Below are 27,240 nucleotides of genomic sequence, written 5' to 3' on the forward strand. Positions count from 1 at the left end.
GATCTTACGTGGAATCACCCCATAGCACCCCAGGTTGGGGCTTGGAATACCGAGGAAATGAAATTAAATGGAACAATACATAACCTTTTCATGCAGACATGGCGGGGTGAATTATAATATATGTCGTCCATTCGCCATACTCATGATCTGGTCGGTCAGTTCGTAACTTAACAGCTCTGAGTGCTTTTTCATGCATGATAGCCTTTCTTGGGAGAGTTGGTGTTCGACGACATGGTTTTGGTAGCGCCTGTATTTCTTTCTGCTCATTTCTTGCTGGGTTGGTTGGTTGGTTGGTTGGTTGGCTGGTTGATCGGCCAATGCGAGGCATTGGTTTAGGAAATAAGGAGTAAAAAAAAAAGAAATAAAAATAATTCTCCTAGCTGTTTCAAATTTCTTTCTTTTCTGAATTTTCGCGCTACAAAATTCGTGCATTTTACTGATTTGTTTAACGCGGTCTGAAATAGATGACGCGCACTCGCCTCAGACAGTTGAGTTGGGCATGGTCTTCGGGTAGTCGAACCCAGGTCCAAGTAACAGCAGTTGCAAGGACCACCCACGGGGCACAGAAAACGACGCGCGTCAGAGTGAAATACTTTATTGTCGTGACTCCGTAAAAAAAAGAAAAAAAAAGAAAGAAAGAAGAAGGAAACAACGAAAACTGTTCAACAGTATTGACGTAAATATACAGTGTGTCAGCCTTCATTTTCCCTATGTACAAGTACACTTGTGCTCACCGCGTTTACACATTCGTCCGTCCGACAAATTTGCATAATCTTACTCCAGCGACATTGAAAAGCGGCTGACAAAACTTGCGCATACAACATTTTTTTCCCCTCTGTGCTCTGTAGGCTGTGACAACCCGGTGAAACGGTGAAATATATACAGCTGTACTCCTGAGGCGCCGTCCAATGTGACCGTGTGGCAGAAGCATGGCTCTGCCGGTTCCGAGGTGTAAACAAAATACGCTGTCTTCGCTCCTCGATGTATGAGGAGGCCGCGCGTTGGCTGGAGCTGCGGCCGAGTGAATACAACAGCGTCGGATGGAGGGAGGGAAGGGATATACAGTGCGAGTTCTTTTCTTTTCACTTGTTTCCTCGCGATACCCGTTCGGAATCCTATGGGCCACAGTACCACCAGTTTCTTTTTTTCTTTTTCTGTTACTTGGAACAGATTGGTGGATTGGCGAACAGATTGGCGATAGCGCTGTTTTATCTTGTCAGGTACATCTCTGGAACAAGTAGGAATATCCTGTGCAAGACAAATTACATAATGTGTTTATAGGACAAGTAAGACAAAGTGCTGTATTCGATACACATCATGGCCCGCGTTCACAAAAACGACTTTCGCTAAAACTTTTCTTAAGATAATATTTCAGCCAATCCTGACGCTGGACATATAATTAGCGAAGCAGGCCGCCCAATGGCAGAAAAAGCACTTGCGATAGAAATGTCTTGTGAATACGGCCCCGGTTCTTCTTGATCGCGTAATATTTCGGTCTCGTATCTACCGCACGAGTTTCTCAATGTTTTCTTTCGTGGAAAACCTGCATCGGACGTATAACGTCAACTTTCTCAAAGGCATTATTGCGCAATCACTTGGCTTGTTAAAAGGTTTTTGCTGTGGTTCACTCTCGGCTTCATTGCTCTTTGCTTATCTGAAGAAATGACTCGAAAAGTATCCAATGCAGAAAAAATAGTATTTGTTCAACTGTGGCGACCGCACTGGTATTCGAGTGCTGGCGTTAACCGCGACTCAAGTCGTGCGTCCAATGTCTGCAAAATTATACTACACCTCGATGCTGCGGCTTCTTGGGCCACCATTGTGCCCGAACCGTAAACTGCCCAAGGAGATGCAACATCTCTTCTGTGACTGCACCCCAACCACCAACCTGTTATGTTATTTTTTTCTTTATTCGTTTTGCTTTCAATAAAGGCGCCCCCTCGCCTCCGGCCGCAAAAGATTTATGAGCCCGGGATCATGGAAGAACAAGGAGAAAGTCAGAGCGAACATTCATCGTATGCTACGGATACTTGATTGTATACATGCACTGTAAGACATTCTTTAAGTGCGGGCTGATCAGGGGTGAAACAGCGAGTAACACAAACCTTTTCAGAGCTGCGGCACTCCCATAATATGCTGTGATTGTATGAAAAAGAATGTATGGGGGGAGCATCCATTATAATTTATGCCACGTGACTGCAAAGAAGACGAACACGGCATTTTCTGTCGTATACCGAAGGTTTCAATAAATCTCCAAAAAATGTTTGTCACGTGACACGGGGACAGAAACACCACTGCCGTCTTTGTGGCAGTCGTCTTCTTTCCGGGGAATTCGTATGTCTCACCCTCGTAATTTTGTGATGCATATTTTACGCTTGATACCAACTTTACGCTTCATCAAACTTTTACACCTTAAGAGTTTAGTTTCTGAGAGGGTCGACGAACTGAACTACATGGGTACGTTTTGAGCATCCGTTATTGCAAGCGGTGAGCCGCCGTCATGGTTTCCATTTTCTTGTGCTTTCTTCACTAGCTGAGAAGCAGGTAACTGCGCAAAAATGTTGGGAAGAGAATTGAGTCGAGGAAATTGGAGGACACAGCCGCTAGCACGCCTCTCGTCTGCGCGTCGTCGCCCCGAGCTTGATAATCGGTCGACTCAACTGACGACCTCCGCGTTTATCAGGCGTAAGGGCTAAGGCGATGAGAAGGGAGTTTTCCTGTGGCAACGAGACGCCGAGTTATCTATTCCCGTAATTATCCGAAACCGTAAACATGCAACAGATATGATTACGCGCTGCGGCGGCGCATAAGAAGATTGCACATCGCCGGAGCTTTGACGGCGTCTACTTAGTGTTTATACTGGTGCAGTTGTCTGTACACGCGTAAGCAGGCACGTAGCTGCAATATGTACGGAAGTGCAGCGGTTACTATGAATATACGACACTGTATGAATGTTAATCATAATACTGGTAAATGTGTATAGAAGTTGTAGTAAATGTGCGGGATAGCTCTTTCTCTCTCTCTCTCTTTCTTCACAGCTTCCAGTCAAGTTAGATCGGGACAAGTCTGTGGTCGCGACGTGGCGCAGAGAGGAGCACGCGCACTTCTGCTTTCGCTGGTTGGCCGTGGTGGCACTCACATTTATCTGTACTATTAGACAGATGTTGTGATCTTAACCGGTTACCAAGCTATTCATATGAATATCTCGAAAATGTCAGTTTTATTTTCCGCTACGAAAAAGATGCTTACTACTCTGCTTAGTACAGGATTTCGACTGCAGCGTTTAGTTAAATAGATTATAGCGGATATGCTTTGAGAAAGAGGCTTCTTTTTATGTCTTTTTTTTTATCTAAGAAAACTGCGCGCGTGAACTTTCTGTGCGACTCGCACTTGTTTTGCTCCTTCTACGTATCTGGTATTATGATACACAAGATTTGAAAGCATATGGTAGCGAATAAAAAAAATGAAACAATCGTTCCACATAGGAAATAACAATGCACCTGCGAGAACGGCTGTCTCCTTTGCAAGAAGTGTGTATCGTCAAGTCGCCAGAAAGATAAAAACAACAAGAATGTAGGTGCGTATGCAGTCTGCAGCCTTGACAAACAGCATCGACAGACAACAATGATGTGACAGTGATAGAGGAACGATTTTGTCTGTGTCCAAGAAGGAAAGATACCGTAGTAGCCGACTAGGGAACTTGTTGCATGCGCCGTCTGAGCGGTGCATGCCCTACAGTATATACCCTGAGAGGGGAGGGACCCTGAAGTGAGCATGGGACGCCAAAACTACAGTGGCGCAAAAGGTTTCTGTGCTATTGGGCTGAAGGCAGGCCGACGGGGCACATACATAGATACTCTGTATACAGAGAGAACGTCGTACTCTCTCAACTATAATGTCTCCACGAAGCACCACCAATCTACTTTTATCCAGGTTGGATACGCTCGAACGATGTCTCAAGGTTATACGATTTCGGCAATATGTCAACATTGATTGAGTGTCACTGCTCTATTCAGAGTCATGCCTTCTAGGCAATGCTCGGAAACAGTGAGCAATAACTGAAAATTAAGAAAAAAAAATAAAGAAAAGATTGTAACAATGCATCCACTTTAACGCACATGTGATGGCGTTTTTTTTTTTCCTGCCACTCCAGTCGGCGATGCTCACCGGGGCACACGAAAAAAAAATTGATTGGCGGGACTGGTGGTAATTGAGGTGCTGTTTGGAAGCCTATATCACCAAACAGTAATGGTTATACACGCTGTCATTAAAGGGTACGCAAGGGTTCTTTCGTTGGTCACGCAGCCGTCTGAGCTGCTCGAAGTACTCTGCTAAGCATGAGCTCGGCCAGTCAGCCGTGACGAGTACGGTTCAGTATATAGAACAGCAGTTACGAACCCACTGTCTCAGCGCCGAGCACACGAATGTTCCCTTTGGCGCGCACCATAGGTCACGCTGTCATATACCACCAGAAAGTCCCAAGTGTATTGTCTGCCCGCTATCTAACGGTTGCGGTAGTGCATGCAAAATCCCCTGTGCGTGGAAAATGCGCAAATGCGAAAACAAGTGTAAATAATGGCTGTATATTTTTCATGTGCCACGTCTTTCTCGCTCGGTTGCTCTTTCAAAGGGTTTTCCTTATCATAATAAAACTGTCCTAAATTGTGTCCCGTCCCCCTCAGTTTGCTATATAGTAGCAACAAGCAACAACAATAATAATGGTCTAACAGGAGCTACATTTACAAACCAGTTATGGTCAGTTATGTGAATGCCGCATTTAATGTTCTAGCTGGCAGTAGGCGAACAAGATACACTTTGAATTTAAATAACGTGTCGGCAAGATTGTCCAGGCTCTTGATTCGAGTGCCACCGAAAATAGAACTGCAGTAATTTTTGCCTACGAGAAAAGAGTGTTTTTCAGCATGGATATTATTGAGAAAATGCGCAGCCTTCAGGAGAGATAGTTTGGTGAGAACATATTCATACGCAAAATGCTAAGCAGCATTTAGTGGCAAGATCCTGCCACATAAAAAAAGCCACCCTTGCTGCTTCTCCGCGTGCATGCGACGTTATAGAATATATAAGTAGGAAGATGAAAAACGACGAGAGAAGAAGCGCTCGAGCGCTCTTCGTGTACTTGGGGGTTCCTGTTTTGGTTGAACCTCAGTAGAGCTCTGTCGAGAAAGCGGGGACGCCATGTGTATGGCCAGGCAGCACCATGTCTTCTCTTCGAACAGCAGCACTCCGGGCTTCCCAGAAGTCGAGCGACGGACGCGACGCATGCGCAGTCTATCGCAGCGTGCACCTCCGGCGAAACCGCGTGTCGTCGTCCTCGACAGAGCACCGTGTGTTCCGCCGGGTCACTCGCGTCAGACGCGACAGTCGTTGTTGGATGTGAGCGTGAGCTCGGTGTCGTTGCTGAGCCCGCTGATGTCGCGCTTGACGTGGTTGTTCCTGGCCGGCTGGCCCGCGGGCGGCGAGGGTCGCAGGCTGTGCGCCGACTCCCGGCCCAGCCTGGCTCCCCGCGTGTACTCGTGGGTGAAGCCCGCCATCAGGCCGCCCAACATCGGTCCCGCCCAGTAGACCTGCGAGTTCGTCAGTCACCGTTAGTGCAGTGACTTAAGAAGTGACGAAAGGGCTTTACTAAGTTCACAGGTTACCATTTGCATGGTGGAGAAGGGAGAATGTGTTCGGAGAGGAATTAATGAAGAAGTCTTGTTATCACACCAATCGCTGTCATGAGTGGTGAGCGCCAGAATACCGACCAATGGAAACTTCCTTACAGCTCAGTGACAATGGGTCGGGTATCGCACGAGCGGTTTGGAAGAGACACAGGGTCACTCCTGGTGCTGAACATATCAGCAACGGTCGTCCAGAAGTGACAAACATCATCTTAATAACATAAAGGCTTTGTGAACTTGGTGAAATTCACAATGACTTCAAATTCGCAAATCTTTTTTTACAAAAGCAGCATGTCTTCGTGATTATACGACTCCCGCTTTTCATTCCGCAACTGGAGGGTGGTCACCATCATCTTGTCAACTGCCGAACGAAGGTTTCTCCCAGTGATTTCCAGCTACCTCTGCCTCGCGCCAGCTGTGCCAGTCTAATTCCTGCGATTTTTCTGATTTCATATCCCACTGCTTAATTCTCTATTTTTCTCGACAGCGCTTCCCTTCCCATTCACACACATTGTACATCTGTCACAGAGCACCGGTTTTCCGTTGTACGCATCGCATAGCCTGCGCAAATCCGTCGGTTTACTATTAATATCCACCGCAATGCCGGTTAAGCATCATTGCTCCCTCATTCATACCGCTTGCTGACTTTCTGTATGTTAATTGTTAACTCCACGTCTAATATTTCTCGTTACATCGGCCATTTCATGTTCCTCCTGCTCTGGCTTCTTTTTTTTAACTTCATAGTTGGTGCCCCTCATAAGAGTGCCGGTATAATAGTACATTTTTCTTTTCAATGATACGCCGGTGAGCTGCCACTAATGGCTTGATAATGACTGCTGTATTCCCTCCAACCCGTGTTCTTTCTTTTGTAAATTTCCTTCTCATGATCAATGTCCCATCTGAGTATTTGGCTCAAATAAACACGATAAAGAAGAATGATGACAATGGTTGATGTTGATCGCGGAAGTAATGCTTTCTTCGACGTTTTTCTTTTTTGTTTCAGGTAAGCTTAATTAAGACTTAGCGCTTTTGTTGTCTTCTTTTTGTGTCCGTATTTAGCTCTGCGCAGGGGAGTATTACTTCCACTAGTAATTATACATACACTTGCGCAGATTACTAAGGCCGATTGCCAATAACGAATTCCCGTTCTTTTGTCGTCACGCGAATTCCTGTTAAAAGCTGGGGGTGTTTAGACAGTCGAACACCCCCTGCCTAGCTATGCCTCCGTTTATAAAAACGAAATTTATTGATCGCCCGCGTCAGAGTAAAGAAGCGCAAGCTTTTCACGGGACAAGGGCATAAGACGAAGTCTGCCTCCCGTGCTAAGTTTGCGCTTTGTTAATACCTGAACCAATAGTGAACCAACTAGAACAGCAAGAAATTTTGTTAAGCCGTATAGTTTTTCCACCAGTGCAGGGTAGCAGATGTGGAGCAAAATGAGTATACCCCCCCCCCCCCCACTTGGCTTTTCTCTTCTCATTGCACTTCTCCTGCAGCGAAGAAAAAAATAATTGCGCCTGCCAATATCAGGTCGCCTCTGGGCCTTGACATCTCAGCGTTCTGTGAATACGTGCAGAAATAACTGTTTCATATGACGATAATGTAACGCCTTGCGAACGCTCAAATAGGAATGACCACGTAAGGAACCGCGCCGCCTCTTTGGCAACGTTTGTTCACTGTTTGAGCGACAGAAGTAGCGCTGAATTGAAATCCACTCTGGGGCGCTATGAGTAGCGGGAGTACATTCACGCTGTATTGCGGGGAGTGAAACGCAGTACAGAAGACATATGTTGCAGGTGTACCCTGATGTCGTCCATTGCAAAAGTCCTGTCAAGTGGGCAGATAAGACTTCACGCTGCGTCGCAGAGGACTGTATTTCATAAATGGGGCAGACCACGAGTGTGTCGCGAGGCCGTGTGTTTCGTTGCACATTGTGAAACTGAGTACACCGTTATGCTAGTTCTGTTGGACTCGGTCTCACACCGTGCGCTTTTGTGTGTAATTAAGAACGTTTTGAAACAAAATATACTATAAAAGCAAGGTAAAGGTGAAGTGTGTGAAAATATATAGAAGTAGTACATAAAATATACTATGAAAGCGACTAATGCACCCGTATATTTATTGTATTTAAGTAAACAGTGCATATATTCTCATGGCTTTCGTATATAATAACAGCTTACCTGAAGGTCGTACAATTACACTTCGCAGAATTTGTAAGCGAAAAAAAATTTTTTTTTTTTTCATTTAAAAGTGGGCTGCAAAACCAAGTGAACTTCAGTGACCTCGCAGTAAGCTCCTGATTCGCATTAAAAAACTGACTACATTATCGAAAACAGGCAGAGAGTGTAGCATTTTACGGTTAAGTCTTATGGTGGGGAATAGAATCGCACATTGGCGACCTCATTTTCAAATAATAAAATTGGCCGCGTGTGTATTAGGGCGTTTTTCTGTTGTTGTTTTTTTTTGCCATTAACTTTGGCCCCCGTTGCCGGGAATCGAGCCCAGGCCATCGTGCTTAGAAGAGGAATGCCATTGCCGCTAAGATACCATTGCGCGTCACCTCATTTTTGAATGGAAATGCGATTTTGCGTTTGTAGTAAAGGCATCCACGTATATACCTACAGCCACAGCTTTTCGTGGACGCAGAAACGCAGAATGAGTGTTTCAATAAAACGCACAAAAAATGCATTTGAGCCGAACCGCGAGTGGCGTGACCTGATATGATTATGATAACATTATTTTTTCACCATAGTGGCGATAGTATGACTGCAGGACGTGCGTGTTTATCAGTATTGATACAATGGAGCATGAAAAAGACATCGCGGCATCGACACATCGTCGGTGTGGATAGGCCTAAGCAGGGATCGAATAGCGCTCACCTTTAACGAGAATTTTGAATAAATGGACCACAAAGCGATTTAGTTTTTCATTATTTATTTCTAATCTTTCCTCAAAACATAACTGGTGGCAGTAGGGCCGTTTTGTGAACAAAATGTTTATAGGCCTGCAGTTTGACACGAGCGGAGCTGCACTGTTTCTGCATGCACATTAGAGGGGAGTCTGTTGCGTGCAGGAGAGAGAGAGAGAGAGAGAAAGAGAAGGAGAGAGAAAGAGACGCGACGACCTGGAGCACTTTCGTGCAGCGTGGATTTAAAGGGGTACTGACACAAAATTTCAAGGCCAAGACAGCCTGCAGGATCGATTCCCGTGCACATGCGTATGCCATCTGCAAAATATCTACAGCGAATATAGCTTGGAAGGTATTTTATGTGAATATTGAAGTTCGCGTGCACGATCCAGCGCTATACGCCACACCTCGCGGCATTGACACCCTCGGACTCGACGGTGACCCCGCTACTTCCCCGACGTCACCCGGTACAACAAGTTATGATGACGTCATAATCACCGCGTGGAAGTGCGTCACAGCTCTGCGTGCTGACGTGGTCGAGAGTTGCACACGGTAGGTGGTGATGGTTGCACCCGGCGGCTTGTCGTTTTTGGAGCTCTCTCAAACCGAAAGTGAGACTGGTCGGTAAAGAGGAGCTTGTAATTAATTATCTGTCGCGCGCTGCAGCAAACGATGTGCCGTGTTATGACTTGAGGCCGGATTTTTAGGCACTAAGAAAGCGCGTTTTAGGCACCATAAATAGGCAGACAAAAGAACATTTTAGGCGCCAAAAATAAGCAGGCAAAACACGTTTTAGGCTCCCAACTTCGTAAATGCAGGCGCGATAAATGCTACATAAATGCAAATAATATCAAAACAAAGACGTGGGCGACCTGTATATACGACAAGAAAGCAAGAAATGTTATTGTTTATGGTGGCACAAAGGCACCAACAGTTGAACATGGCCGTGCAATTGTCATTTTGACGCGGTAGCGTTATAGAGCTCGTTTCGCAGAAATTCCAATGTCTGCGTCGGCATCGTTGGTTGCGAGCATATTGTAAGAAACTCTATGGTTGCGAACAAAAATCGGCGTTGTCCGTAAGCGAAAATTCAAAAAAGATGCAAATAAATAAATAATAAAAATTTTCAGTGGGAATCGAACCCAAGACTTTTGTGTGGCAAGCAGGTGTTCTACCACAGAGCCACACCGCTTCTTGAAACTGTTTCTGAAAAAAACCCTATGCGAGTGTTGTGTATAGTGCGAGGAGCCTCCTTAACACATGTAATAATGCGTGGCAGAAGCGTATAATTGCACCGAGAGTCAACACATGTGCATTACTCAACGAGTGGTTGGTTTAAAGGCCCACTAGTTGCAAAGCACACAGGCAAAATCGTCATAAGCAGCAAGAGTATCAACAAAGTGTGCAGCTGCGCGAGTGCGCGTGCTGCCTTATGGACGCGTCTTCGCCAAATCGCAAAAGGAAGAATTATGCCGCAGAGGGCACTTCGCAACTCTACTGGCAGTAGGCATTCTAGGAGTTTGAAACGGCCTATATTACGCGCACAGACTTTCTTTTCGTTGCGGCGCGGTTGAGGCGTCCACCGAGAAGCGAAGCGAGGCTAGCGATTCAGAACGCGATGGCAACGGGAGCCCATTAAGCTATCGCGTTCTGATCTTAATGGCGAAGCTCAAGCGTCCTCCGAATTTTTTTTTCCCTCGCATGGTTCGCGGAATGCGGTCTTTCCTTTTATTCTGTAGCATGGCGAGTCAAGTGTCCACTGTCGAATCAGCACACTCTTGGGTCTCTCTCTTTTCGGCATGGCTGCGAAGGGCAGCACAGGAGCAGATAGCCAGAACGTTATGCCTCGTATTGGTCGGTTCTAATCGCGTATATAGGGTCGATTTCTCCCATGTCGATGAACACCTTAAGAGGCAAATTACAAAGAAAACAAAAGCCGCGTGCACATCACATTTTTCTTTCCTTTGCTCTTCGCTCTCCTTTCCCCTGACAGCTCTCCATGGTTTCGCGTTCGCCAACCGCTTGCGCCATGGCGGCGCGGCGGGTGGCCGGCGCGTCCCATTTCACTGTTGCTCCGGAATTTCTTTGAACTAGAGGAGCTACGTTGAACCCCACAGAGTTCTGAACAGTCAGTGTTGCCCGGTAACATGAATAACGGTCTCAAACTGCACTCGAAAGCAAAATTTGAGGTTAAATAGTGTTCATATAGGTGCCGATCTTGAAAATACGAATTTATAGGCACTTTTAAGCATTTAGGCACAAACGCCAAAAACAGGCATTTGTAGGCACTATAAAACACTATAAAAGCCCTTCTTAACCTCTTATTCATGCTCACATATCAAAGTGGCGCGATAGGAACGCAAGGCAGAAAATAGGCATTTGCCTAAAATCCGGTCTCTAGTTGTGGCTAACAGGCCCCCAGCAACACATTTCAACATTAAAACGCGAGGCCGAAATTTTTGTGTGAGTACTCCTTTAATTTATTTTTGTTTTGTTTTTTGCGGTTTCTTTCTAATTTTTGTGACACACATGCACGCTTTTGCGATCTACAGATGAACCCACGAAGTTGTGTTAACTGCAGGCTTTGCAGAACAGCGCTTCTAAAAGATACGATGTTAACGTAGACTTAACCTAGGTTAAGCTAGATATAAGAAAATATCTTGGTCCACTTAAAGCTTATGTGTAACAAACAAACAAACAAACAAACAAACAAACAAACAAACAAACAAACAAACAAACAAGCAAACAAACAAACAAACAAACAAACAAACAAACAAACAGACAAACAAACAAACGAACGAACGAGCGAACGAACGAACGAATGTTCATTTGCAAATGTGGATGCTGCATATCAGGGCTGGGCAAAGATACTTTGAAATTGTATCGCGATACGATACAAGATACTCAGGCAAAAAGTATTGGAAATACAGATACAAAATACTGCCGCACTAATTGTATCCGATACGATACTTGGCAATTGTATCTTAAGATACTTCGATACATTCTCAAATTTGTTATTATAGATCCATACAATGTAGTAGCAAACGCCTATACACAAAGATGTCTCCTTGAAAATTTCTGAACTGTGATCTATTTAGTTTCACTTGCATGAAATGTCTGTATCTCAAAAGTTTTGCCCTTCTTGCTCAAAGTACATTAGTTTCCTTCCAAAAAAACTTATTGGGGCTTGTTTTAGTTTGTTCACAGGACAACTCTTTATACACTTCGCTGACGGCGGTTCGTGCTTGTCATTTTTGTAATTGATGGGAGTCGCTGCTCAGCTTGCCGACCAGCTAGCAGGTTGCCATGTAATCACAATAACGTCAATAAGAAGCCTTCGCACGACGGCACAAATACCGGTGTGGACTTTTACCTTGTCCGTAAAAGACAGTTTGCACAATGCCGTATATCCGGACAGGTGTACAGCAGCAACAACGCTAATAGCGACTTTTTTTCTTCCTGGGGGGGGGGGGGGGTAGTGGCGCGGGGAACGCATGGTGTATACGGGGCTTGCGACCGTTGGCTAGCGGCCCGGCCCGCACACATGACCGTCTCCGTTCCATTTGTTTTTGTTTTCTAAATAAGTATGTTAGTGAGCTACACAGACATGACTGGTCTCAAGCATTTCTTTCGTGAGGAACACGTGGTCACCATGTGCTGAAACATAACCGTGGAACAAAAACTCTATATTTCAATCCGCGTCCAGATTTCACTCGTTATGTACATCCGTATCGTTGTTTCTGGAATCCGGACTCAAAAACGCCTTCAGAAATGACCTATATATGAGATATGTCAAAGGCCTCCTTTCAAATGGCAACGTCATTTTGTTCAAACTCTCTCCGACCCCACCATCTTCACTGTCCCCGGGCCTTTGGAGCTAAATTTCGCGACTGCGGCCCTCCGGCTATAAGCTGAGTTTGAGACCCCTGTTGTATATGTAGATGACGTAAACCTGCAATGAATTTCCATGTTCTACTTAGCTGCTGGCGTAAGGGATTCTTTGTTGATATACTCACTAACGTGCAATTTTTTAGCAATTTTCCTTGAACGAGAGAACATGTGCAACACAGAAATGTCTCAGACGTATTGCGTAGCTGCACGAAGCATCGCAGGACACCGCCGCTATTCGCGCTATTGCCGCTTATAGCTCCCTTTACGTAGCGATTAGTAATAAGAAAAATATTTAAGAAGGCCTAAAGCCGGAAAACAAATATAAGTAAAATAGAGAGGTGGTTGTTTATCAAACATTCACATTGAATGAGTACAGAAACACGATACATACGGCGCCCTTAACAGCTATGATCACGAAGTATCGTCAACTTACCTGTTGAGACCAGGCCCGTAGCCAAAAATTTTTTCAGGGGAGGGGGGCACTTGCTGAAAACCTTGACTATTTGAGAAAAACACCTATTTTCATTATTTATTTTTGGTATAACCACCTACTTCACCAAAATTTCGGGGGGGGGGGGGAGTGGCCCGGGCCAATCCCCCCCCCCCCCCAACCAAGCCCTTAGCCGGGGGAGCGGGGCGGCTAATGGCTTGGTTGAGACAATGTGAAATTCAGTGCCTATTGAAAATTGCCTGAAACGGCTCGTTGGGACGCTCATGAGTAAAACTGAGCATTCAGTAAAACAACGTTTCTCGAATCCCCTTCCTAACATCTTTAAGTTGGCTCTTCCATTTTTATAATGCAAACTCAATTTCGCTATTTTCTTAAGCGGTAAGTAGAATATTTTGTACTGTATACTCAAGGCACGCCCACATAATAATATATTTGTTTTCAAAATCGCCTTGGCAACGTGTAAATGTGTAAACAGTAGTAGAAATAAAGCAGACACTCAGAAGAATAAAGCAGCAATCTTTTTTTGGAAGCGCGTTACAAAAGACATACTGCAGTGACCAGATCGGAAAAACAGTGCAGAGACCTAGGTAATGTATGTGACGCAAAATTACAGCTAAGAAAGCACTTTTGCCTTGTGCTAATAATCAAATTACGATGTCATAAATTCTTTGAATAAATGCAGATGGAAGTGAAAAATACCGTACGCCAAGATATTTTCTGTTAGGTAAACGCTTGCTCTATTAGATCTAGCATCAGTACCTGTGGTGCTAAAGTTGTTAGAATCTTATTTGCATATAAGTTAATTCATTGCATGCAAGTCAAACTTATATCCTCGAGATCTTTTAAATCGCTAATATGTAAAATCCACGCGACGCAAAGCAACCCCATTCTTGCACGCATCACATTTCGTTACGGATCAAGACGCAAAAGAATCTGCAATAACGACACTGTAACAACATCAGAATTTGCGCGATAGACGCCGCACGCAGTGGAGTACGCGGCGCAGGACAGTGGCTATGAGCAAGTGTAGCGGCATTGGAGCAACTAAAAAGAAAAGGAATCGAGAAAACAAAAGGTACGTGGGCTGGGCGTAGACGTCCGCGTGCTTGTCTTCCTGATCTACCCTCACTGGACGACTCTGGCGTAAAAATAATGTCACTGCCCTTAGACTTATTCAGATCGCTTAGTGGCACAATTACCAGCTTGAAAAGCGGAGTTTGACCAGCGATTATTGTTTCGTACGGCTGTGTTGCGATAGAAGTATCTTGTATCTTAAAATACACGATACATTATCGAATGTATCGGAAATACAGATACAGATACTCGTCTTTCGAGACGTATCGCGATACAGATACAAGATACCCAAAGTGTATCTAAGATAGTATCTAAGATACATGTATCTTCGATACTGCCCAGCACTGCTGCATATTATGTACGTACATATGACATCAGTTTTTGCAGGCATGTTGTATAGCCGGGCCTTAAGACGCCAGCTTTCCCATTTTTTCCTACATTCAAGATTGAAGTATAGTGCGCCCCGAAGCGGTTCGCGAAAGAAAGAGTTGATCTATTTTTTAAAGCTTTTTTTTTTAATCTGCCGCGTGTAGTGCCGACGTCGCATTCGTCGTAAGAAGTGATGACGCAATTCGCATAGATTTATGCGTGTCTGAGTGTCGGAATCGAAGATTTTTTGGAAACGACTACATCAAACATTGACGTTTTTATTTTTCCTTTTCATTGTGACACTTATAAAACACTATTCTGAAAGCACGCTGCGCTGCTGAGCACATCCGACGATATAAGAGTGAAAAGCAGGAAGCTTCTCTTTTGCCTTCCCACACATCTCTGCGCGCGGTAAGGGCCTCAGACCGTAGAAATTAATATCGAGCTTTCAGCGCCTTCGTGCCCCAAAGCCCAGCTATATTATTGGGACGTCAAACCTCACAATCAATCAGTCAACTCATATTTCCCTGTAATAACGCGCGGAAGCCGCGTGTACGTGGACGAGTGATGGCAATCAGCCGACGCGCGCCGTCCTATGTGTGAAGGGCAGCAGGAGAAATACGCGCGATAAGAGTCAGAGAGAGACGAAAAAGATGGGGAGGAAAAGGTAAAGGGCGGGGGAAAAAGGAAATTGCTGCAAATGCCGACAGGGTGGACGGACGGACGTACGGGCTGATTTGCACTCCAATTTGTTTCCGGGAAGGAAAACAAAGAGGAGACAAAAGGAAGAATGAAAGCGCCCGCGGGTAAAAAGGCCTGGATGTATTGTATCCGAGAAGGAAACGACAAGAGAAGCTGCGCAGGTTCGTGAGGGAAGGCCTCGGTACATAGCCAGCTCGCGCTCGCGCCCGCGGCGCAGGTGCACCGCTGCCCAGGTGCCTCGCGTCCTCGGCAAATGAAGTGCCGGGTTTACCCCGCACCCGAAATCCCAGGAGAGGTAATAGGAGGCACCGAGGGCAGCAGCGGTAGCTTTCACCGCTACGCGGATCGTCCACTCCCTAACGGCTTCGAGCCTTCCTGACCGGACGCGAGCGAGCCGGGGCTTTGTGCCTGCGGGGCCCTAGGGACGCTGATTGGACGTGCCAAAGACGTACGGCTCTTCCCTTTGCTCGCGCGACCCGAGGGGTTCGAACGCCGGCTGTCATTAGCGGGCCGGCTGCTCGCCTCCCCGTCCACAGCACTCGCCATCGCTCGGTGCTTTCTTATTGCTATACACCGCGCCTTTGTTAGCGGCAGCACGACCGCCTGCTACTTCCTGAACCCGCGGTAGCCGGTGCGCCTGCCCACCGGGCGAGCGGGGTCTTATCGACGAAACAGAGTGCTGACGTCCGTCGTCAGGAAGCGCAGGAGTCTAAGAACAGCTTCGAAATCATTTCCTGCGGTTAATTTCGTTTCTACGAAAACGACGAAGAAGAAGAAGACTGGCAGCTTTTCGTTTATTGACTGTCTTCTCGTTTGTGTGGGAACGAAGTTCTCGCTTATCGGAAAGGAAGGACGGTAGAGGTGAACGTGCAGCGAAAGAAAACAAACTGCGCTCCGAAATCGTCGACGTGAATAGAAACACAAAAAGGAAAGTATATAGGGAACAAGTATTCAGTCTACCGTTTGAGTACTGGGGACAGGGGTAAGCCGCGTCTCAATGCCTGCACGTAGCTATAGGCGTTCAGAAGGTTGGCTTGCCGGTACCTCGTGATATGAAGCGAACCACTGCGAGGGATACGTAATGAATTGAGAACTGATAGGGAAAACGTAGTAATAGAAATCAAGCCCGCTCTCGCGTATATATAGACAGGAGCTGCACGCTGGCAGTGAACTTTGTGAATGCCCTGCATCAAACATTTTCCCCTCGGGAATAAAGGTTGAATTTGGAAATTCCAGCCCCCGCCCCCCTTGCAATTTTTTGTGATTAATATCTATTTTTCATTGGATCTTGCTATCACGATTGGCCGTCGCTCCCCCTCACGAGTATTTTATACTAACTAACGGCTATATGAACAAAGATCAAGTTTTTTAGATTTAGTGCAGTTAAACTCGAAGCCAGCAAGGCCATGTAGGTACTTATCGAGGAATACTTCATTCAATTTACCAGCCCTTCATGCCTTATTCTTTTGCAGGAGCCCCGTGCTCATTAGAGCTTAAAATAAAGAACAAAAAGGAGGAGGAGGAGTAAAAAAGAAAGAAATAAATAAGGGAAACCCACTATTCTCCATCGGAGCGTCGCAGTTCGCGTGGTCGTAAATCACAACTCTTTTTCTCGAATGACCGCAATATCGATTAATGACATATAAACGACCTGCCCTGCGTCGTGCTCCGATATTCGACCCCTTTTTTCTTGCTTGTCGCACCTCAGCGCCTCACTGTTGGCGCGGTTTGCTTAATTTTTTGCTCCTTCCTGCTCCCCCGCGTCAGTAGCGACGCTCCGTATTATGCATGCGTGCGTGCGCTCGTTTCTTCTTTCTCTGTTCTTTTTTTTTAGGCGCAGAGATAAAGTTGCGACAAGAGAAGCCAAACACTGCAGGAACGTCAGAGGCTGCCGTTATTGTTGGGGGGGGAGGGGGGGCGTGAAGCGGGGTCCGCAGCAAGTGTCGTTGGCATGGCGACAGCACCGACGCTTGCTCCCGCAGGGCATTCGAACGCCAACAGAGAGACGGTTCGATTAAACGCCCCGTGCGCGGAAAGACGAGGCACGCAACCGTCACGCCGCAACGTAGCCGAGCTTCCGCCATACACCAGAGCTCTTTTGTCCTGGAGCAAAGAAGAAAACAAACAAGACGAAAGAAAAGAAACGCCTCGAAAAGCAGGAGCACGAACGGAAGGCTGAGGCAGAACGAACGTATCTCCGAAACAACGAGAGTGGAACTTCGATGCGAAGGTATTGCGACGCGGTCCCCTGTAGCATACGTGTAGTGAGCAGAAACAGTAGCAGCAACGGCGGCAGCGAGCTCAGAGGATGAGGGAGTTAACCTGTAACAAGTCGTCGAGAAAAAAAAAAAAGAAAAAAGAAAACAAGGAACAGAGGCTACGATCTCGACAAGGAACGCCCCTCGAACAATGGGCTCGTTTCGGGGAGCCGGGTGCGCCCTTTTGTCTATTCTCTGGCTTTATTTCCCTGCTCCGTCCGTTGTTCTACCGGAGGCAAGTGTGTACGCGTCAACAGACGAGTCAGTTTGCTGTTTCACGACCGACACAGGAGAGGCGGCTTTCTCTCGCGCAGCGGAGCAAAGCGGCAGAGCACGCTTGCCGGTGGAGGCTCCTATTTCCGCGTCTCTTGCGCACCTCTCCTAGGTGGGTTCGCCCGCGCTCACGAGAAACCGCCTAGGATGAAGACAGCAGCGAGTATCATGCTTACTCTTGGCTCGCGACTGAACGAAACGCAAAGAAAAATGAACGCCGTGGCGGAGACCGACAGTCTAGCTTTGTCTTTCTGGGAAAGCTTCTTTGTTACCCGTGAATAAAAGTGAAATAGTAGGAATCTGTCTCACCGCTCACTAGTTTAATAGGTTTGAATAAATTAATAGTTGATATAGGGTTTCTAAACTGCTATACTTTACAAACAAGTTTCTATGGTTTTGCGACTAGGTACGAAGCGGCAGTGCCCTGTACCTGGTGACTCTGTAACACGGTAACAACCATGTAAGATATATGACACGTAACTAGAGACTGTCTTTCATGACGTAGTGTTTAACTGCTATCAGTGTTTTTTTTTTTCCTTTCGTGTTAGTAGATTTTTCTGTAGCAAACAATTATTTTTTTACCTCTAGTGTATCCTGTTCGGCGATGTCATTTGATTTGCCCGTATGGAAGGCAAATCGTTAAGAGTTTCCCAACAAGCGGGTCGCTATTCTTTTTCGCGCGAGTTTTCCATAATGTTCTCAAATTGCAACCACACCATCCAATGCTCGCGTGCAGCCTCTCTATCATTGCCTCTTCTCTCTGTTTTCAGTTTTTCGGCGACACTGGCGGTCTTCTCGCGTTGACACCACTCTCGTATTACGTTGCAGCCGGTCGCACGTGCGTGAAAAAAGTTCTGAATGCTTAACGCAGCGTTGCAACAGCCAGGGTTACCCGACTTCATTATGCCACTGCACGTTGGCAACAGCACGCACACCTCTTTTTCTTTTTGAAACTTCAGGATTCTCGCTGCGTCGAAGGCAGGTGCTTGCAGTCAAACTATTCGGATATCTTTGTATTTACATAGTCAACCGCTCTGAAAACCGGGGGTGGATGCTTTCATATTCGATCACAAAGTTGCGTGTTCGGCCGGTGGTGCGAAAGTTTCCGCTGATGAGCACGGTAGTCTGAAATACGACAGAAGTTGCAGCAGAACTGAAAGTTGGGTGAGTTGACTACTATTGGTAGTGAAATTTCAGCGCGCATAAAAGACAGGGACGCAGTGGTAGGGGACAAACGAGCGCCCGTTTGTACCTTACACTGTGTTCTTGTCTTTTGTGCGCGCTTAAATTTCAACTCGACAGAAGTTCACAAGAAGGTGAAGGCTTGAAATGGCGAATTGTTTTAGTATAGGAGGTACTGTCGCTAGAGCCAACGTTCCAATAAGAAGAGTTGTCAGACCAGACCCCTTGTCGAAGCGCTGGCTTCAGCGACATTTAATGGTCAACCGCTGCTGACCACAACGATCGAGTGATGCGCGGGGAAAGAGATGACAGAACGCCGTAGGTCTAAAAACGACCATTCTTGGTCGCATCGGAAAAAAACGAGAAGTACTCTCGTGGGCAAATGAGACGTGAACAGGACTAATTATAAAAGGAGGCCAATTATGTAGCACTTTCACTGACAAGCCCTGCGTGACTTCTTTTTGTTTTGTTTTTTGTGTTAGAAAACACAGTATGACAAACACCGGTGCCACACGGGCACTTTTTGTTGCAATCAGGGCTGATCCGCATCGCATTTTTCTTTTTATTGCGATCAACCATCATCGCTGCTACACGGTCCAAACTAATCCCGATTGCGTTTTGCGCTGACGTCAGCCAAATAGCGATCTGGGAGCAAGGTTGCGATGCGCAGGTCGCGATCGTCTTGGTGCCGACCGGGCATGATCGCAATTAAAAGCGGCCGTAAGGGAGCACCTGATCAGGATCGAGCCAAATCCGAATCGGTCGTGATCGCGATGAAATGTGCCCGTGTGATATCGGCATAAGACGAGCCTTAGTTCATTCTACCGCACTGTCACGTCCCCTATACGTCCAGCTTAGTTCTATAATTTTGTTGGTCTGGGCCAGTGTTCACAAAAACGCCTTACGCTAAAAATTTTCGTAAGAGAATATTTCAGCCAATCACAATGCGGGACATATGATTAGCGATGCCGGCTGACCAATCGGAAAACGCACTTACGAAGGAAAAGTTTTGTGAATTCGGTCCCTGATTTTTACTTCCGCGTACGTGACTCCGGCGGACTTACTTGCTGTTTTGTGTTGGCATTTACGTACAGGGAGTGCTAGAAATAGGGATACAGTGTTAAATTTGACTTCAGTGCCCTATTGTGTATTGTATAAGGAAGAGTGAAAGAGTAAGCGATAATAGAGGGAGAGTGAAACTGTGTTAATTTCAGCCACTTGACCAAGTTGACATTGCGAAGCATATCATTGTCGCATCGCTGCTTGAGCGTTCCAGAATGATCGTGAAGCTGCAACATGTCGATGGTTTACAGTACTGTGAAATACTTAACGAACTTGCAGTTATAATCATAGGTTCAGGCATTGCTTCTTCAGTGATGTCGCATTTCTGTCTCGATGATGCAACAAAACACATGCATTAAAACGTGAAGTCGTACTTCTGACGTACCCTGTTTATTATACTTTCCTAGATTTCTTTTTTTTTTCGGGGGGGGGGGGGGGGGGGGTGGAGAGGGCAGCAAGTATGTCAACTCTTTCAAAAATGACGCTGGCTTTAGTTGCATATAGAGCTCGCGCATTTCCAATTGCTGCCGACAGTTAGCCATCGGCTGAAGGCAGCGCACCAGAAGGACACCTACTCTTTGTTTACAGCCATTCCAGACGAGAGACACGTACCCAGTGGTGACTCCACGTGTTCGTGATGAGCGCTGGCCCCAGTGAGCGCGCCGGGTTTAGTCCGGCGCCCGTGAAGCGGTACTGCACGATAGACATAGAGAGCACGTGCTTCGCGTCACTGTTATGTTTTTCATTAACACGTATTCAGTTTGCAACGCACACACGCACACAAAGCCAAGTTCTCGGAATCGTACCTGACGTCAAGTCAGAGTAAGTGCGTAACCAACCCTCCTCGATAATCGTATTCCAACGAGAATTAACTTTTATACAGGCGCCGTGCGCAGGACGTAAATAACGGCTAAGTGCAAAAATGCGCTAACGACACGGACGTCATTAATCTGCATTGCGACCTGAGCTAATGTGGGAGCCATCCTTTGCGCGTTTATAGGCAACTACTGTGGAGAGCAGTTTTACAAATATAAGGCACCAGTCTTAAAGGAAAAAGAAGAAGACCCCGATAATGTACACAAGCGTTTGCCTTCTTTATTTTGTACCGTTTTTAACCTGTATTTGTCGAACATTAAAATGCCGCTTAAGTAAAACCTCATTTTTAACAAATCACTTTCAATAAATTGCTCGGTTAAGTAAACTGAAAGACTTCCAGGAAATTCCTCGTCTATGTACCCATAGCTAAGCAATTCTTTTAAGCTTTGAGAGCACCTCAGAAATATTCGGCTGATCCGCTCAACAAAACTGATCTATATAGCACTAAATGACGCAGCCGCTGACATTCTAAGGCCGTTGCACAACTGAAGCAGTGTGTGTTAAAAAATAACAGTTTCTAAAGACTGCTAGAAATGATTCCCTTTTTGTTTGTTCTGCAGACGTTGTAAAGAAACCTATTTGTACGAGAGGAATTACTGGTGTGCGCTCCTGCAGGCTGCCAGTCGTCCCTACAGATATAAGAAAATATTGCAGCTCCGCCCAATCATAATTCGGGGGTTTTACTTGCCAAAATCACAATATGATTACGAAGTCCGCCGTATATTAAAAGGGGGAGGGGGGCGATTATTTTTGACCGCCTGTAGTTCTTTAACGCGCTAAAGCGCGACCGAAGCACACCACATACTATAAGTGGAGATTATCGCTAGCGATCGTGTCTCTGATGGACACATTGCCAGTGTCCTGTACGCTGTAGCCTGTACGCTTAAAGAAGTTTGCTTATAAAAAATCTTTCATTTTCTGTTTTTAGAATAAAACACCCTTAAAAAGTTTCTACACAGTTTTTAGGTCCACACGCAGTTCGCGGATCGTTGCTTAATAGACATGACTATATAATATAATGAACTTGCGACTTTCAGAAGTTAATCAACACTGGTGCCTAGCATGCCTATACTAGGTTTTACACAGGAAAGCGAGTAAACAAAGTAGTTATGTATAGAACGTGTACACGTAATATATGCGGGGTGGTTAGTATGGACGGCAATGTTGTTTGGCGTGAGTGCATGGGCGTAGCTGTTGCGCCCGAGTAACTATATGGGTCTTCTCATTTGCGAAGTTCGCCGCTCGTTTCGTTTACGAGCGCTTTTACGAGCACGGGTGATGCCATCATCGATCGAGACACGTTTCGTTTTGAAATCTGCACTGAAAGATCCATGTAACCAATGGAGCTTGTAAAAGAAGGCTGTATGATTCTCGCATTATTCGCTATCGTGAACGTATACCTGAAGATTCGCGGTTACGAGGCGATAAATCCCGTACCGGCGCGCCCCTTTATTACGCAGTAGCTGTGTACTATATATTATAGCTGGCTTTTAACTTAAATTTCACCGGCGCGGCCCGATTCACTTCGCCATTTGGTCAGCACCCGAGGGAACTGATGCGAGGACAAGGGGGGACGCAGTCGAAAGTCGGCAGACTTCGCGCCAGCCGTCGCGATGGTCGAGGAATGACGCATGGCTGGCTCGACTCTTCCCGTAATGGTTTCTTCCCCCGCATTTTTTTTTCTTCCCGACCGCAAATGGATTCCAACAAGAAGGCCGGAGGGGGCCCAAAGGAGAAATTTATATGGCTCCGCGGCCACAAGGGGCGACCAGCTCAGTCTGGCCGGCTTCGATTTTGGCCGCAATTTCTGCAGCCGCGCTGCGACCAGCCGACTGATGGCCTTCCCATTGAGAGGCAATAGGCGTCGTCACCCCGCCCCGCTTTCCTTGACGCGTATATCCCGAGCCGCGGCTTCATTTCGACACCGCGAGTTTGGTCGGGACCCGCGGACATTTCCGCCTCTCGTGGTCCTCCGGCCGGCCCAGCACGCGTGATAAATGGGCCCAGCGCCGAGCGCGCGCTGCCACGACAGGATAATGGCACGCCGTCGCGCTCGCCACGTCGTCGGCCGCAGTGTCGCGCGCATACCACAATGCGGCGGCGACTGTGGCGGGACGGGAGCGGGACACGCCGCGAACGGGAAATTCGTGCTCAAAGTTAATTTCACTTCGCTCGAGTATGCGTAATAAGTTAAGCAAATGGCCGGAGTACTGTCCCTAACTGACCAGTGACACGGCACTCGCTGGCCAGAGCGTTAGTTCGCGTTGGCGTGTAGGCGAATACTCATAGAAAAGCGTGTTTTCTTTCCTCTCTGAGAACTATACTTACGAACATGGGAACCATCGTTAAAGGCGCAACACCACACAACACAAGAGAAGACCAGACGAGCACAGGCGCAAACTAACAACTGATTTATTGAAGGCAGATCTCCAGGCATATATACCAACAGGCTGCGCAGGCGCAACGTCACAACAATCCTCGGAAAACATCAAAAAACATCAAAAATATCGCGAAAGAAAATCAATTTCAGCTTTGTAAAGCGCAATGGAAGTGTCGCTGACACACGCCTCACCTGCTTTCCTGATTAGAAACGCTTCTAACGTTTCACGAGCCGTTTTTTGTCTGCTTCTACCTACTATTTTTGCGCATCGGAAACGTGGTTCACAATTCGGGCAAGTCATGCAATGGTCGACAAGATGGCTTCGCTCTTTGTTAATTAAATTTCTTGCGTGTTCCCTGAGCCGGTCATTGAGGCAGCGCCCCGTCTGGCCGATATATACTTTGCCGCAGGTCAGGGGAATCTCGTACACGACGTTGCTGGCACACTGAACGAAACGTCGTTCATGGTTCTTTTTGCAGCCTCCCTTTTCCTCCGCACAGGTGGTGCGACGGCTCAGCTGAGCGAGCTTCTGGGGGGCCGAGAAAGCCAACGGCACGTTGAACCGGCTAGCCACTTTTTTCAGGCTATGTGTGACCTTATGCATGTACGGCACCACTTCTGGCCTCTGGGCGCCCACCAGGGGCTTCGCGGCATCTGAGTAGCAACGGTGCTTCAACTTCTTAAGCAGCGTCTCAGCAACAGACAAGACGACCGACCCAGGGAAGCCGGCTGAAAAGGGCCTCCCCAATTGAAGGTTAAAACTATCCTGCACCTTGTGAATGCACGACTTCCGAAGTGCTGAATCTAAACAGAGAGTAGCGATGCCTCTCTTTACCGTTTTTGAGTGAGCTGAATTGTACGGAAGGAGCTCTTTTTGTGCACGCGGAGAGTACGCCCAGCAAACATGACTTTCGTTGAACGTCAATTGCAAATCTAAAAACTGAAGCCTACTTTCTTCCGGACGTTCAAAAGTGAAGGTTAGCCCTTTCCCATGATGTTTAAAATCTTCTAGCACACACTTCTGCGCATGCTCATATGAGGATGAGCACTTGTTAAAAAGAACTAAGAAGTCGTCCACATAACGAAAAACTTTAAGGACCTTGTCATTGTTAGAAGAATTAAAACGATCGTGTAAAGAGCGATCGATGGATGATAAAAAGATATGACACAACACAGGCGCTACTCTCTGTTTAGATTCAGCACTTCGGAAGTCGTGCATTCACAAGGTGCAGGATAGTTTTAACCTTCAATTGGGGAGGCCCTTTTCAGCCGGCTTCCCTGGGTCGGTCGTCTTGTCTGTTGCTGAGACGCTGCTTAAGAAGTTGAAGCACCGTTGCTACTCTGATGCCGCGAAGCCCCTGGTGGGCGCCCAGAGGCCAGAAGTGGTGCCGTACATGCATAAGGTCACACATAGCCTGAAAAAAGTGGCTAGCCGGTTCAACGTGCCGTTGGCTTTCTCGGCCCCCCAGAAGCTCGCTCAGCTGAGCCGTCGCACCACCTGTGCGGAGGAAAAGGGAGGCTGCAAAAAGAACCATGAACGACGTTTCGTTCAGTGTGCCAGCAACGTCGTGTACGAGATTCCCCTGACCTGCGGCAAAGTATATATCGGCCAGACGGGGCGCTGCCTCAATGACCGGCTCAGGGAACACGCAAGAAATTTAATTAACAAAGAGCGAAGCCATCTTGTCGACCATTGCATGACTTGCCCGAATTGTGAACCACGTTTCCGATGCGCAAAAAATAGTAGGTAGAAGCAGACAAAAAACGGCTCGTGAAACGTTAGAAGCGTTTCTAATCAGGAAAGCAGGTGAGGCGTGTGTCAGCGACACTTCCATTGCGCTTTACAAAGCTGAAATTGATTTTCTTTCGCGATATTTTTGATGTTTTTTGATGTTTTCCGAGGATTGTTGTGACGTTGCGCCTGCGCAGCCTGTTGGTATATATGCCTGGAGATCTGCCTTCAATAAATCAGTTGTTAGTTTGCGCCTGTGCTCGTCTGGTCTTCTCTTGTGTTGTGTGGTGTTGCGCCTTTAACGATGGTTCCCATGTCTGAACACCAACTAGCCCAACAGTCAACTCTCTTATACTTACGAAAAGGAGGATGTAAGCCAGGCGTTAGTTGTCACAAATGGAGTGACGCTGCACTCAAGCACGCTTTCTTCGGTCTGGAGACTATACTGTACCGGCTATTGGAAAACTGACTGAACCCTTTTTATTCTTTCTTGTTCGTATGAGGAAATTATCAGAATAGAGAGAAGAACAAACATAATGCAATTTCGACGCTGGAAAATTGATAGCGCGCCCGCTGAGTGAGATTGGCACTGTACGATATGACTTCTCAATTTATAGCCATCTTGGGCAAAAATGGTTCTCAGAGTATCTCCGCTGTTATATTAGCATTTTTACGCTAATTTCTAAGAAAACGGGACATAAGGACTATGGAAATAATATATGCGTGTTTAACCGTTCAGGCTTCGGGCAGGGGTGGCCCTTACACCGGCTGTTATTTCAACATGGAACTGGTCGCATTTACCAGTTGGTTCTACATGCCCGTACTGTTCTGTTCCGGTTATACAAGCAGATGCATACCACCTTATATGGCCATGCCAAGGATTACAGCTCCCGGAACGCTCCCGTCATCTCCTGCAAGCTGGTCTTCGCTACAGTGACACAAACAGTTATGACCGATGGATACATGACAACACATTCCACAAGACACTTCTTCACTTCATACACAACACCGGCCTAACGGCGCACATTTAACACAAATATACAAAACAAATATTATGCCTTAAGGGCAAGTCTATGTCGCAAAAAAAAAAAAACCGTTCAGTCAAAATTCAGTGAGATTGATTGTTCATTGAATTTAACCTAGCTTGACTCGCGTAGTGCTTTGAGTAATTGCCTTATTACATTCCACATCGTGTGGATATGAGGAAAAAAGCACTGAACAACAGCGAGATTAATGTTGAGTTGTAGAATGACAACCTTGCTCATCTTGAATAATGCATATAGGCTTACGTCCTTAACTACGTTATATACGGCACCTGACGTCTCTTGATAATTGTCAACATGAGCAATAAAGCGCGTAAGACAAAGCGGCAAATATGAAAAAAAAAAGCTGCCTGGAATCGCCTTTCATTAGGATTATTTTCCCCTAAATTAATTTATCATCCTTCACGCCTAGTGGCTGATCCCACTGATGACGAAGGCACGGCTTCGTGTCAGCTAATGGCAAAAAGCAAGAAAACAGGTTAAATCTAAAATAAAATACGATTGCATGGCGAAGTTCAGAGAAATGGAGTTGAACAATGAATTAGTTTGTGGCGGTTTAAAGATTACACGCCCACTGTAATGTCTCTCTTTCGGTGTCTTCAGCCTGGCTAGTTCTAAGCCTATACCACAAGAAAATCCACTGTATAGCAGCCAAATGATGCACCGACAAATGTATCGCATTGGACCAGGCAGACGGGCGAACAATGCAAAAAATGTGGAATACAATCAGCCGAAAGTAATCGTCAGAAGTCGTGTTATAACGCGGTAATACGAATTCTGGGGATCTGAGAGTCGAATGCGCGCGGCAACGCACATGACCGAGCTGCATGAATGGAACGGAAATTGAAAGCGAAATTTCTTTGCGAGGCATATGGCGCGTTTTGACTAAAGATGGCTATCTGCGCCGAATTTTAATCTACTAAAAAATCGAAGCCAGCCGTTGACGTCAGAACACCTGTCCGAACTATATATCTACTGAGGTTATAGGTTGTAAGATATCTCTTTCGAGCTTCGCTGCGCTGCGCACGCGTGTTGAACACCATATATACAAGGTCCAGCTCACTGACTCCTTCGTTGCATTCGTTCTTTCTGCCCTTGCCATCACCGTGACGGTGAACAGAGCACTCTCGACGATGGACAGCTTGCCGAAAAAAAAGAGAGAAAGAAACAGAATCACATGCGCGTGATGTACGTACATTCGTCTTTAACTCTTGAAATCAAGGCGGGCCTCCTTGCGTCTGGCAATGCTATACGCGCAACAAAAGATTACGGCAGCTTCGTATTAGTTGTGCCAAGCCTGAAGGAAGAGCGCAGCTGGGTGGTCTGCCATGTTTCTCTCTATTTTTTTTGTATCTGTT

The 27,240-nt window shown here is 46.4% G+C and overlaps 1 protein-coding gene across 1 annotated transcript in view; it reads right to left on the reverse strand.

The window, feature by feature from the left end:
• Positions 1-249: 249 nt before the first annotated feature.
• Positions 250-27,240, reverse strand: part of LOC119374236 (lens fiber major intrinsic protein) — a 33,458-nt gene continuing 6,467 nt past the window's right edge. Inside the window, exons 2-3 of the mRNA XM_037644320.1 lie at positions 20,464-20,544; positions 250-5,585 (exon numbers count right to left, since the gene is read on the reverse strand). Coding sequence (XP_037500248.1) covers positions 5,370-5,585; positions 20,464-20,544 — 297 coding nt within the window. The 3' untranslated portion in view covers positions 250-5,369. The remainder of the gene's footprint in view (positions 5,586-20,463; positions 20,545-27,240) is intronic.

The sequence above is a fragment of the Rhipicephalus sanguineus genome, chromosome 1, assembly GCF_013339695.2.
Source record: "Rhipicephalus sanguineus isolate Rsan-2018 chromosome 1, BIME_Rsan_1.4, whole genome shotgun sequence".
In the NCBI taxonomy this organism is placed as follows: domain Eukaryota; kingdom Metazoa; phylum Arthropoda; class Arachnida; order Ixodida; family Ixodidae; genus Rhipicephalus; species Rhipicephalus sanguineus.